Source organism: Cariama cristata, unplaced genomic scaffold, assembly GCF_000690535.1.
Source record: "Cariama cristata isolate BGI_N322 unplaced genomic scaffold, ASM69053v1 scaffold9480, whole genome shotgun sequence".
Classification (NCBI taxonomy): domain Eukaryota; kingdom Metazoa; phylum Chordata; class Aves; order Cariamiformes; family Cariamidae; genus Cariama; species Cariama cristata.
The window spans coordinates 11,132-25,552 of record NW_009594055.1 but is presented as its reverse complement, the minus strand read 5'-3'; the positions used below and the strand labels follow the sequence as shown (position 1 = coordinate 25,552).

Here is a 14,421-nt window from a genome sequence, read left to right as displayed (position 1 = left end):
AATCTTTAGTTTCTAGATGAGAACCTAGTAATAAAGAAAAGCAATGATTTTTTTTTTTTTAAATCTCTATAATAAAATGAAACCTTACAGAGTGCAGCCTGGCCAGCAGATAAGGGCTGCTGACCTAAGGTGTCAGATTTTTGTCCCAGCTCTACTGACTTCTCATCTAGTCCAGTTCCAGTTTTCTAGCTCCTGCTCACCTCTCTAACCTTTGCAAAGAGCTGAGCTTGAAAAAAATGTGAAGCACAAAACCTTCAAATCCCAGCTGCTTCAGAGAGTCAGGGCAGCAAGCTGACAGCTGTGTCCTCGGTTGCAAGGAGGAGTCGGCTCCCTTTCCCCCGAACGGCAGGGTTTTGGGTGCTTGCTGGAAAGTCCCACAAGCTTCAAAGGACAGAGAAGACTTTTCCACTTCTTGTGCCAAGTAAGGCCTCTATCTTGCAGAGCATCCACATACGACATTCACAATGTCAGTGTTTAGCACCAAGATCCCTTTCCGGGAAGCAGCAATGCTGTGATCTACACCTGACAGATGTTATAATGAACTCCTGTCTCGTCGAACAAAGTTTCTTCAATCATTTCAATCACGTTGTCTTTGAGATGGAGATGTGAGGTCTCTGCAGAAGAGAACTTGTCTGGGTTGCTTACTGGATCTTGCTGCAAAAAGAAGTAGAATTTTAATTTCCTAAGCGAGCACAGGCGTTGTGGCTGTGCAGTCATATGTCCTGCGTTCCTCTGCTCTCCGGACAAGCCATACGTACCATGGGGGGCTTTGGGGCAAAGTCTTTCTCGCAGACGTGTGCTATGATGCCAGCAGCCAGAGCATCACCAAGGACATTGGTCATAGTTCGAAATCGATCCCTAGAGGAGAGAGAGCCGTGAGGATACAGTTGGTGGCCTCAGCCAACATGCCTGGGATCTCACGTCAACCTCCATCCCTAATGTCTCTACTGCTGGTTTTGCTAATGGGAAGGTGAGACAAATGCAGTGTTGTTCTTGCAAGTACAGAGAGAAAATGGTCCATGTGATGTGTCTGTCCATGTGAGCCCAGTACCGTGAAGGTAATGGGGCTGCTTTTGTCTCATTGTGCTTGTCTTTTTAGTGCATAGACCTGCCTGCGCTACCTCCCAAACGGATGCATCGTCATCACTTTTGCTCAATGTGGGGGTGAGCTGCCTCAGTGAGTCATAAAACTCTCTGAGATGCCTCCTGGGGAGAAAATCTTATTTATCCAGCCACAGGAGCTCTCTTGTTTATCCAAGCACCTTTCACAGCAGTAGGAAGTGCCAATGCATTGCAGCAGGTGATGGTGCTGGATACCCTGTGATGCTCAAAGACTGAGTTCACGTTGTGTTCAGATTTTACAGATTTCACCTGAAAAGTTAAACTTCCTTTTATGTGGAAGAAAGAGAAAAGCAGCCAGCGTACACGATGCTGTTTCCTCTCTGTCCAGGGTGGTTGTGAAGAACAAATCAGCAACCCACGTGTCAGTTAGGTAGAAGTCGGGGTCTACTCTGTATGTTTTTTCACCTAGCTAATTTGTTTCATTTTTATCTTAATGCTTTAAAATGGCATGTTTCACAAACTGCATATGTTTGACTTCTCTTTGTCTGTGACAAATGTAATCAAGCATCAGTTTTTGTCTCAAGATCAATCTGGTCTTCATCCATCAAGATGAAGACGGTCTCACTGGAAGATAGAACTCCTCAGTGTTGGATGCAGTCCTTTGAAAATGTCATCCTTACTTTTAGAAACCCCAGTGATGTTTTAGTTCTGGTGACATACGGCTTTGAGAGAGAAGTTGCTTATTAAATGCAAGAGGGGGTTTTGCTACATCTGTTCAAGATCTGACTGTCTAACTTTCTGCTATGATTTGGTGTGCAACCAACTCGTACTTTACCTTGTTACTGTTTGGATGAGACATCTATTTCTCTCCTTTCTACTTTTTAATTGGGAAAATGCCCGTGTTTCAGAAATAGAAACAGCAAACTGGATGAGCACATATTGTAAACAATTACCAGTGGTTTATGGTTTATTATTGGTTTCTCTGATTTTTTTTTTTTCCCCCTGGAGAGCATGCTTTTTTCCTAAACAATTGCATATTGCCACCTCTCTTGTCGCTCTCTTGTGTTGTTAGCATCTTTCTGGTTAATTTTAATTTCCCCTGTATGAAGCCAGATACCTTTCACCCTGCCTTACCAACCTTGTTCCTCTTCCAGGGATAACATTCCACCAAAACAAATACTGTACCATCCACCACTTCGCTTTGACTCTTGTGTTGTCCATCCTCCTTTGTTCACAGAGCGGACAGCTTGGAGAAGACTAGGACTTGAGGTATTTCTATTTCTAGGGAATATGTTAAATAGCAGCCTTGCATAGTCATGCTTCATAAAGACAAAACTATGCACCTACTTTCTTCCTTTTCTACCTCTTGCTATGGAGGAAAGTAGCATCCTTTTGACCGCTTAAAAGTATAAATGTATATACGCTTCAGAAAGTGGTTTTGTTACTTGTTTGAGACCTCTAACAAAGATGTGTTGTACAATCAGATAGTAATTTACATAAGAGATCAGGACAAGCTGGTATTTCAAAGAGGGGACCTTACTTGAGAGTCTGACTGAACAGCATCACCACTTCTTCCACGTACAGTCCTTCATGAGGCACTAGACAGTGATGGGCACCTCGATACCAAAACGCCTCAAGTCAAACGCTCCTTTAGGAGACTGTTTGCCTATAGTTATCGTGGGCTATTTCAAGAAAATAATTAGAAAATTTAAAATCTCACATTTGGCTCCTGGCCTTGTTCTGTGATCCCTTAATCTCTATTTGCTTCTGTCAGAGCTGCTTCAAATAACGACACCAGGAACGGGCACTTAGCACCCGCCTGCAACGTTGCATCTGGAAAATACTTACAGAGCCCAGTCGACTGCGATGATGAGTGTGATATCGTCAGTCGGCAGCCCAACAGAAGTTAGCACGATGACCATCGTAACGAGTCCAGACTGGGGGATCCCGGCTGCCCCTATGCTTGCTGCTGTTGCTGTTATGCTGCAAAGAGAAGGCGGCTGCGCAATTATTGTGGGTTGTTTGTGTTTTTCTTTTTAAAGAAAAAAAAAAAAGGGCAAGCATGGAAGCGTGTTTGCATGGCAAAGTAAGTTACTCCGGTATGGAAGGATTGGATTGGATCCGGCTTCCTCCACCTTCCTGCTCTCTGATGCTGTCCCGAACCCCTGCCTGTGCAGGGCCGAGGGCTTGCAGCGGGTCCCCTTGGCTTTGTGCTTACACAGCACCTCTCTGCATCCCAGTGTAGGAAGCCCCTGCATAAAACTGCTGAATATTTGCAACTGTACTTACTTATTTTTATCTAGATAGGTGCTTTATTTCCCTGCTTATAAACTGAGGATATTCCATTCCTGAAGCGGAGTAAATTATACCTGCACAAACCCTTCTATGCTAAGGTAATTCATCTGCGCTGCAGGTGTTGAGCTGCTCTAGCTGTTCTGTCAGTTCGCAGTCTGGCTTTTACCTACAGGCAAAGTCTTTTCATTCTGCAGCGAATTCTGCGGGTGCAGAGCCCGAGCGTTCCCGGGCGCAGGGGGCTGGTACACGCTGCAGCTTAACCTACCCCTCAGCTTTCCAGCAGAGTTCACTCTCTGCAGTAGCAAATCTCTGCCAAATGGGGAAAGCGTGAGAGATTGTTCTAATGTCTATAAATACTAATAGAGAGAAATAATTCCGCTGCTGCAAAGAAACATTTACCTTATTGTTATAATCTGTCCCAAATCCAAGTCATACTCATTGACCTGGGCAATAAAGATGGCAGCGACCGCTTCGTACAGTGCGGTGCCGTCCATATTGATGGTGGCACCGACAGGGAGGACGAACCGTGCCACGCGTCTGTCTATTCTGTTGTTTTCCAGGAGACACTTCAGGGTGATGGGCAAGGTTGCTGAGCTGCAGAACAAGAAATGATGAGTAATTCTCTCTGTCATTTGCATTGAGCTTTGTAAATAGGAATCAGCATAACGGTATAGAAATACAAGCCCTCCTGAGGGTAAATGCAGCACCAATATGATACAAATTGCTATAGCAATTAAAGTTTCTTCATCTTGCATCCCCCTTACCTGGGGAATATATGTAATTAGCCAAGTAGTCAGTTAACTGCTGGCTGCAAGATAAAATATCAGAATGTCATTTCAGTGGCAGAAGGCACCGCTCTCCATGAACAGCTCTGCGTGATGGTCACAGCTTTGTTGTACATCCCTGGTGCCCACGTTAATCCTGCCGTACCTCGAACGTTGGTATGGGATGGCATCTGCCAGCAGTGGCCATGCCGGGGTCCAGCCAGACCCCCTTATTCTTTGTTCATCTCTCCCGTGCCACACACGCTGGGAGCGGCTGCCTGGGCTCTTGCACCCCCCTGACCTCTCTCTCTTGTTTCTGTCTAGCGTGAAGATGTGAGCTGTCACGCAGGAGTCGGGATAAGGACATGGATGAAGAAGATTGAGTGGAAGAAAGGGAACAAGCATGGAAAAGAAGTCGATGGTATTGTGATAGCGTCTTGGAGGCAGGGACTGCTTTTCTGACAGCAGTTGAATGCAGTGCGTCGCACGATGGCCCCCAGCCCCTGGCACGGACTGCAGGGCTGGGACAAGGAGCCAAGTGCTCCCGCTGTCCTCTGCCTAACAGCTCCGCAGCTTGCTTAGCTGGCCGTCGAGCAGAGAAGAAGGAGAAAGCCTGATGGAGACAGAGCTGGAGACCCAAGTTGAGGAGGAGATCAGGTCGTTACGAGTAGCAGAAGAGACCTGCAGTGGTGGGTGCTGGGGGAGAGGGGCACAATCCTGGATAGTTTTATTGGGATTATGTGAAGAAGCAACATTAGGGAGGCCAGAAAAACCCTTTGCCTAGTCAAATGTTTTCTAAGAAAATGTTTTAATTTGCGTGTCTTCCAAAAAGGATGGTAGTTTCTAATGTAAAGCTTCTTCATTGTTATAAAGAATGTTTTTCAATGAAAATAAAATAGATAAAAATAATCTAAAATTATAAAATCTTGTCAAAGTAGACAACGCTTTTCTTTGGAGGAGCTTGGGATACACAGGAATTGATTTAAGATTTTCAGTAAAGTGTACAGAAGAGCTTTTGCGGTTTTCAGTTAAATCACAGGATCGTAACCCCACGCTGTTTTATAGAGGACCTACAACAGTCTGATTTTAAATACTTTGAAAGAAAACTGACTGCAGCCAGTAAAAGGACCCACGCGCACAAACATTGCTGCTTTGCTCTGGGAAAACCCCAGGAGAGGGCGAGCAGAAGAGCAACGTGAGCTGACTGGGTCTGAAGACGCGCTGAGGCTCTTCCCACCGAGGACCAGGGCCGTGCCAAGCATCCCGCCTCCTACTAAAACTGGAAGTGATCTCATTTCAAATAGTGCTGGAGCATAATTTGTCTGAAGTATACCTGTTCTCCCACAGCTCGCCTGGCCGTACACAGAGCCACATCTCCCTTGACTAAACCAGATGCCTTCTCAGTTGTATCAGCGTATTTCAGCCACGTTTTCATACCTGGAAGATGTAGCTAAGGCGATGAGCAAGGCTTGCAGTATCCCCTGAATGAAAGCGAAGGGGTTTTTCTTGGTGATGAGCACAAAAAGCAAAGGTAAGAGAACGATTCCGTGGATGACTAGCCCTGACACTACTGTAATGGCATATAGTCCCAGCTTCTGTCCTATAACCGATGGATCCTCCATCTCCAGGATCTTTCCAGCGATGAGAAATACAATGCCAAAGGGGAAGTACCTGCAAAGAATAAGCATAAAAAATTATTTATAAGGATGCAGCAATCATTGAAGCACTACACGACAGTTATTGCATTATTTGTACCATTTGGTACCATTTATTTCTACAAAAATAAATCCAGTGCTCACAATAGATACTTGTAGACATATGACCGGCATTGCTGTTACACAGCAGGTAAGAAAATTACTGAATCAATCAAAACCAAATTTACCAGACTGCCATCGAGACAATTTTCATAACCGCTTCATTCAGACACTGGCACACGTTAACCAGCGGAGTTCCTCGCTCGCCCATTTTTCCCAGGAGAAGTCCTGCAACCAAGCACATTGGTTGATATTACTCATCGGTACCGTGGGAGCAGTGTGTGTCGTGCTGGGTGTCTTGAGGCTCTGCTGGTCACAGAACAGGTTTCACTGGGCAAACTCGCAGCGGGTCAGACTTAATACAGATTTCCCCATGCTCTTATGGGTCACAGTAATACTCTGCTCCAAGGAAATACAAGTATCTGGCCTTTCCTCAAAAAAAGCCCCACCGAACCTTAATCCAGCACTTCAAACTATTCTTTGCACAGGTAACTGATAAACTCTTCCCTGCGGCTCAATACTGGAAGAGTCACTTCTCGAGGTGGATAAGCTGTCTTTGCTATTTGGTAATACAAGAATCATGTAGCTCTGGAAACAAAATTTGATTTTTTTAATTTTTTTTTTTTTTAAAAAGGACAAAGCTTGGTAGGGTTATATATAGCTGAGGATGATATGATATGTTACATCCCTGCCCTTGCTCTGGAGTGAAAAGAGCCGCCCACCGTGTCTGCCACTCGGAGGAACTTTTTCAGAAGTGCCCAGATTTGCCTGATCCCCGCAGGCGGTGGTGGCTCTTGGTTGCCTCATGGGACGGGCTGTGCTGGCTGCCGACCAGCTATTTCATGCAGACAGCTTTGTCAGTGGCTCACAGACTGTACGTGGTGGTGACAACACATGCGGCTGTACAATAATACATCAGGAAGGATCCAACAGAGTTGCTTAGATACAGGCATTAAGACTCTTGTCTTAATTTGGGTTTTTCTGTTGATGTTGTTGTATTAACCTAATTCCAGTCTAATTTTCTGTTGAAGGAATAATAGAGCAGAAGTACGTGAATGCTTAGAGGGGTTATGGTGCTTTCTGGTCTGCCAGCACAAAATTGGCCAGTGCTAAATCCCATTGCTTTCCCTGGCAAGGAAGTTTCCCAGGTACCCATTGAGCAAAAGAAAAATTAGTCTGAGTATTTGCCCATCTAGTTTCCAGCCTGGTGCACGTACTTTCTGTGTGGTCCCATTAGCTAAAATTACTTCTGGAGCACTGTACAAGTGTCTGCTTTAGACTGGAAAAGAAGAGTGTAGGCAAGATCTTGTCTCGTCCCTCTGATCCCTCTTCAGCCTTCAGGGCTGAGGACTCCTAGGGACCCTTGGCAGGTAGTTGGATCTCTTGGCGTGCTCAGAAGAGAGATGAGATAGGGTCACCTTTGCCAGGCCTTTCAGAAGTGAGACAAGGCTTGGCATATTTAAATCTCAGCTCTGTGGATATTCATCCAGTATTTGGTGGCCGTAACAGCTGATTTGAAAGAAATCCATTTCTCTTCAGGTCCTGCAGACAGCTGATTGGGAAAAGATGGCCCTAGCAAATGGACAGCTTGCTTCAAGTAACTAAATCTCTGGATTTCAAAAGCAACAGAGACGACTGGAGATGCTTGTTGTCAGCGAAGAGATCGCTGGAGCTGAGGTAGCTGTGTGGGGTTACCATCCAGAGCAAAGGCACGCCGGGTAGCCAGTGGGCACTGCATGGACACCTTGGTCTCAGTCCTGCAAACTGTCTAATTTTGGTATTGGACACAAATACCCTTTGCTGAGATCTCAACCAGCTTCCACCTGGCCTTCCGCACCTTGCTGCAAGGAGGAGCCGATCCCCGTTTCCCATGGCACAGGGCTGTGTTACCTGGCCTTCCCTGTCCCTCTCCTCTTTTCTACCAGGCAAACCCTGTTAATTTAACTTCTCCTTGCAGGTAAAGCTTCCCGTGGATGCATGAATGCCCTTTTCCAAGCCGCCTGTCCCTGGTGCAGGGATGCTCTGCTGATCTGCAACTTCGCAGAGCTCTAATCCATCCCATGCAAAACGCAGGGAGTGCGGCTGGGTGGCCAGGGCTGGCTCAGGTGATCTCCCACTGCATCCTAACTCAGCGCTGATCCTCACTCCCACGCTGGCAGGGTGGTGGGGTGGTAATCTCAAAGGAGAAAAGCGGCTTCTCCTCGCTTGTTTGGCTGGGCTGGAGGAGGGCATGTGTCCTGCAAGCAGGAGCTTGGCGCATTCCCTGAGCATCCGTGGTCTGCAGGTGGTGGTGGTCACTGGGACAGGAGTCTGCCATAGACATAGCTTTTGTCTGTAAGGATCTTTAAGTGGGTCTGTCTCTGCCCGGTCTCACTGTGGCCATCTCCTCCCGGCACTCACTGTGTCATAGCCGTTAAAACTGGCTGCTCTCCCCTGGCTCTAACAGCAATTTGGTGTCCTCCAGTGCTGGCTACACTGCCTCCACCCCTCAAATCCTCTAATTGGCTTTTGGGTTCCTTATACACTAAATTCAAGCTCCTTGCCCTCACCTCTTAATCCATATGTAATCCTGCCCCCGTGCCCATCTCATTGCCTCCTACTCTTTTCCCTCTGGATTCGTATTTTCCTCCCTTTCTTGCTCAGCCTTGCACCCAGCGTCCTATCTTAAGCTTTGAGTCAGCTCCAGGTCCCTCCTTCCTGTGACTTTCTCCCTTTTAAACCTTCTTCCTCCTCATCCCTTGCACATGTTCTCTCCCTCCAGCCTCTACTCCTTCCTTCTTGAAATTGCTGCCGAGCACCTTGTCCACGTGGGATTGCAGGCTGTTCAACGCAGGGAGCTTCCTTACCACCTTCAGAAAGCGCTGTTATAAATTTCCATACATCTGTGACAAGCACTAAAGTCTGACCCAGCTTTCACCTGCTGCCTGCTCAGGGAGTTTGAACGCTGCCAGCGTGAAGGGTTTGGGCCGTTTGTAACGAGCTGCATCCCAGGTAGCCTCTGCAAAAGTTACAGCTCGCTTCAGTAGACTTCAGCTTATGCTGCAATTTGGAAACCCTCAGGACCGTGCTTGGGCTGTGAAGGCTCATCTGGAAAATCTGGGGAGAAAACAGCCTACTCCTTGCCTAACACCTTTTGTGAGCTCCGTTACGGATGGCACTGACGAAGCTGTTGGTACAAGCTCTGTGCTGTGCCTGGTTCCCCAGGAACTTCAGCAGTTAGAGCTAAAATAACCTTGTCCCTCTTAGCATCTCTACCTCTGTTTACAGCACAGTGGCCACAGCAGTCGCCACCCTGGGTTGCAACCACCACCGAACAGCTGGGTCGGGGCGCAGCGCGGAGCCCTGTTCTCTATCGAGCACGTACCTATCGTTGCTGAGAAGATGACGATTCCCAAGACGTTCATCTCATTGCTGGTCCCGGGCAGGGTCCTGTAGGTCATCTCAGGTGACGGCGTCAGCTCAAGGAAAACAGGCCGATGAATTTCAGGATTTTCATCGTCGGGTGCAAAGTAAATAAAACTGAGGGATTTCCCTGGGATCTTTGGAAAGCCGGGAGACTTCACCACCGGGACAAGAACGGTTCGATACTGGAACAAAAGCAAAGCAGTGAGGTTAGTGTCCTGTTGGCAATGGGCTCCATCCTGCTCTGAACGCAGAGGCAAAGCCATCGCTGGGCCAGGTGGTCCTCGAGGTTCAAAGTTTGTTTTTCAGGCAGTAAAAGGCTGCTGAAAAGAAGAGAAGCAAGAAACAGGCAAGGAGAACGGTGGTTGTTCCCTGCAGACCTCAGCACAGCTGTCCTTGAGCAAGGCTGCACTTCTCTGGGCCGACGCATGGCATTTGTGAGTCAGGTCCCTGCAGGATCCCCGTGCAGCACTGGGTAAGCATTGGGGTCCCCACGGAGAGGCCCCTTCACCCCCAACCCTCTCCTTCTGGGGGCTTTACAGATGCTTTCCCAATGCCATGAGTTTGCTCGTTTTCCCTTCTCCCCTCCACCCTACCTGACCCCTCCTCGGCCTCTCCCCTTCATCCACCCCAACTCTTCCTTCAAGCCTTCCATCTCCGTGCCTGCTGCCTGCCCACCCCTCTGCTCCCTGACCCCAGGGACTGAGAAGCCGCTGTACAAGAGCGGGGCGCGAGGGAAGAGATGTGCTGCTTCTGTACGGGAGCCCTCCCAGGCAGAGGGCAGGCAGGGGTGTTCCTGTGAGTCCGTGCCCCCACCAGCACCCTCCCACCTTCAAGGGGAAGGGAGGGGGCTCATGTCCAGGCTGTGGGTGGGGAAGAGCCCCCAGACAGGGAGAGCAGCCCTGCCTGGAGCTGAGCACCATCCCAGCTGCCTGTGGCCGTGGAGCCGGGTGAACTCACCTGCTGGAACGAAGCTTCGATCAGATTAGAAGGAAACATGTTTCTGTAAGAGAGGAATGGCACAGGGGTTAAAGCACATCGTGAGACCCCAGGGAACAACCCGGGAAGCACCTCTGGTGTGCATGAGGTCAAGAGGAGGACCATTACAGGCAACACCAGCTTGATAGCGTCTGTGCAAGCTGAGGGCAAAGAGAGGTGGGAAGGTGGACAAAGGGCAGGACTGTGAACTTGTGTGTAAACTGGACTCGTGGAAAGCCAGAGGGTGGGATGGACATCTGCTATCTCCAGTCCCTTGCTTAGAGCAGGACCTCCTGCAAAGCTGGAGCAGAATGCTCAGAGCCTTGTCCAGTTGATTGAACACATCCGGAAATCAAGATTCTCCCTCAGCCCCTGGGTCTGTGCTGCACCCCCTCCCAATTAACCCTCATCCACTGCTTTAATCTAGCCCTGAGCCAACTCCTGCTCCTTTGTACCTTGCAAAGCCCAAGGAGCTGCAGGGCTTGGCACGGCACGGCTGGGGCTGCAGAGGGAGGACCACGGAGCTTTGCAGGGAATTTAAGTCTACCTGTTCTGTGCTGCCAAACCCCTGTTTGCTGGTGGCTCTGGGAGGAGAGCAACGTGGGTGACAGAGTGGCCAGAGGGACATGCGTGGGGAGAAACAAACCCCACGTCGCTGGGCACAGAGGTACCAGTGCCTGGTTGGTGCAGCCAATGGTTCTCCCGTTTCCTTGAGATCTCAGTATCTCCTGGGAACTCAATGCCTTGTGGGAAGATCTTGTCTGTGAAACACCATCATAAACTCGGCTCCTCCTGAAATCCTGCCATGTACCTGATTAAATCCAGTAATGCATCGGCAGAGCTGAGCACCACTTTCCCCACAGAGTAGTCGTCCTTCTGGGCAGCTGCGCCAGGGTGGATGCTGACCACGAGGATGATCCCGACCGTCACGGCCATGAAGGTTGTCCAAAGGTAGTAGGTGATGGTGATCACCCCCATCTTCCCGCAGGCCTTGGAGTCCATGGTGGCCAGCCCGGACATGAGGCTGCAGTAGAAAAGATTATTGGCAGCATCTGCTCCCAAAGCTGCTCAAGATGCATCTGATGGGCAAAATCTCCAAGGTGGGAGAAGTTCCCGTAGATATTTTTTTAATCAATGCTTAAGGGCATGGCCGAGCTCTTGCGCATTTGTGTGCCTATACCCACAGGGTCTCACGCACAGGACGGGCTTGTGGCAACCCGGGCTGGGCTTCAAAGGGCGGGAGACACCTCTCCGAGTCCATTTTCAAGGTCTGGCCATGTTTTCTGTTTTCTCCAAGGGATAAGAAATAAATGTTCTTAGTGTATTTTGATGGTGAATAACTAACGCTGCTCTTTTTTTCTGTGATACTGTTCTCTTAAATCTCTGACACCCTGTGCTGCTGCTGTGTTTCACTGTGAACAGCAAAGAAAGGTATTAGCAAGGTTTATAAAATCCTGGTGGGGATGGACCCCACTCCCCCAAGGACAGAGCTGCTGGCTCAGAATTCACGTACACATGAGCTTTCCTAAGAAGCAGCCTGTAAGCTACTTTTAAGCAAAACTGGACTAAAAATAGAGAGGGTATTACAGGCGGCACCAGCAGGGAGAGCTGGCCAGCCTCAGTGAGGGCAAATGGGAGCGTTTGGGGGCTGCAGCATGCCCCATGTGCAGGAGGACCCACACCGAGCTCCTGGCCACTGGTTTTCACTGCTGCAGCTCCCCCAGGGCCCTGCAGAGCCTGGCCAAGCCTGCTTGTGGTGTTTGGCAGTGGCCCGATGACCCCCAGACGGGACGTGATGGAGATAGAGGCTGCGAGGGTTAATGCCCCCCTTGGGGACACAGAAGGGACTGGTGGTTGAGGTGGTGGCCAGCCCACACATCCCCTCCAGCAGCCAGTCCAGTCCAGGAGGAGAGAGGCCCTGGGAAGCTCAAGAGAGGCCACAAAAGCAACACGGAGGTGGGCGATGCTTTCCAACCCTGAGGACTTGGGGAGCTCCAGAGCTGAACCCCAGCCTGGACAAATCCATCCCCAGAGCGCACCAAGTCCCCTCTGGGATGGTGCATAGAGGGAATACGCCACTGCACCATCATTCAATAAGTAAATGAGAAAAAAGTCTGGTTCAATTCAACATGCAAGAAGAATCCTGGAAGCTCTGTGGAGACCCCATGCCCGCAGGCCCGAGAGCGGTCGCCTGGGATGACCCAGCACCACCGAGCTGCGAGGAGGGCTGGGAGCACCCCCAGAGTGAAGGAAAACCCAGGCAGCGCATCAAGGAAGGTGATGTGAAATACTGCAGGGGAAAAGAAAGCAGCTCTACAGGGGCTGATACTGAAAAGGGCAAGTGTGGTCAGGATAGAGACCACGCTGCTCCCAAAAATAAACCAAAGTTAAATGGGACAGCAAGCAAACTGTGAAAAACAACAGAGAAGCGACACATCCTCAAGGGAACAGAGAGCTTTGTTTGGCTATTTCTAATGAGGATGCGCCAGCAATTGTTTAAAATATGTAGATCCATGTAAGCTTTTCAAGACCTTGCTTAGACTTGAGTGTGACTGTCAGCTCTGTTTCTTATTTCTAGAGCTGGACGGCATGATAAAAGTGGGATTTGCAAACATAGATGCAACATCGAGGGATGCTTGTGGTTTCTACCTGATCTTTCTCAAAACCCTCTAAGTAAAGAAATCTGCTTTGAGTTTAAATAACTGGCCATCATCAACTGCCCACGGATGGTCCTGACATCGCCAGCTGGCTGCGCGTAAAAGGAAGGGGAAACATCCCAGCCAGTGCAGGTGTCTGCCAAATCCAGAACAGGATTTGTCCCAGACCACTGCTAGGAAATCATGGGGTTTGATGGGCCCAGGGGATACTGCTTGGGGCTAGGGTTATTCTCATGCCAGGCAGCTTTGGGGTGATCTCCTCAACGTGATGGAGAGATGGTACTTTAGAAGCAGAAGATGACATCTTACCTGGAGGTGATCAAGGGCAGGATCAGCATCTTCAACATCCTCATGAGGAGCTCTCCAGGAAAGGAAAAATACTGCTTCTCCTGCACATAGAACAGAGCCATTGTGTCAGGTGAGAGCTGAGAAGTAGATGCTGATCATGGGTTAAGGGCTCAAACCTGATAAATTTGCCTTTTTCCCAACCGACCCAGCTCTGAGCTTGGTTCCAAGCCAGGAGCCGTTCCTTGAGGCACTCAGAGATGCTGTTTCTGTGGCTGTCCCTTAGCAGGAGCTGGGTCAGAGATGGGAAATACTGGCCATGTGGGAAACCTGGCTGTGAACCAGAGAGGGGCATGTGGGCCTGGTGCCCTTCCAAAAACATCCTTGGGTCCATCACCCTCTAGGGAATGGTCCCCATGGCCCCACTGCTGGCTCCTCCTGAATGTCATTGCACTTGTTGGGGAGCAGAGGCTCGGCTGCATGTGCAAAAGTGCCCCAAAGCTGTCGGGTGCAGCCTGGTGTTGGCAGCAAAAGGTGGAAATACCTTGTGGCTGCAAATGGGAAAGCTGAGCTCAGGGGGAGCCCAGGTGTCCGGCCCATCTGTGGTGCAGCCTCGCAGTGCACCGAGGGAGATTTCTGCCCTGTGGTGTCTGGCCACCCCCTATGCTCCCCACATGGGCATGGGGAAGGGCTGCCTGGAGAGAGACTCCCAAAGCCTGGATCCCACAGCCGTGACCAAGGGAAGACTGAGGGGTCTGCAAGACCAGCAGCCACCCAGCCAGCATCCCTCCATCCCTCCCTCCACGCACCATCCCTCCATCCATCTCTGCATCCACCATCCTTCTGGCTGCTGAGTTCCTTCCATCCATCCATCCATCCATCCACCCACCTTCCTTCCCTCCCTCCCTTCCTGTCCTCCAGTCTTTCACTATGCTGCTCTAGAGGTGTCAGGGATGGATCTGAGATGGCCCCAAGCCAAGCAGGTACTTTTGGTTACTCCAAAGTAACCAATAATGCCGGGAAAACTATTGAAATACATGCTGCACACTGCTGTCCCTGCACAAACCCACCCGTGTGGCCTAAATGCGGCTGATTTCCCTGGGGAGCTCATGTAGAGGGGAGCTGCGTTGGATCCAGCTGGGTGCAAGGAGTAATGGCAGATTAGAACAGCATCTCTTTTGTCAGTGGGTTTCTCAGCTTTGTGACACTTTCATGTCATGGTAA

General features: G+C 49.5%; 1 protein-coding gene across 1 annotated transcript in view; it reads right to left on the bottom strand.

The window, feature by feature from the left end:
* Positions 1–516: 516 nt before the first annotated feature.
* Positions 517–14,421, bottom strand: part of LOC104158779 (excitatory amino acid transporter 5-like) — a 15,230-nt gene continuing 1,325 nt past the window's right edge. Inside the window, 10 exon segments of the mRNA XM_009696516.1 lie at positions 517–654; positions 759–858; positions 2,911–3,045; positions 3,757–3,951; positions 5,559–5,792; positions 6,004–6,103; positions 9,240–9,462; positions 10,238–10,280; positions 11,067–11,279; positions 13,222–13,301. Of these exon segments, the coding sequence (XP_009694818.1) occupies positions 517–654; positions 759–858; positions 2,911–3,045; positions 3,757–3,951; positions 5,559–5,792; positions 6,004–6,103; positions 9,240–9,462; positions 10,238–10,280; positions 11,067–11,279; positions 13,222–13,301 (1,461 nt within the window).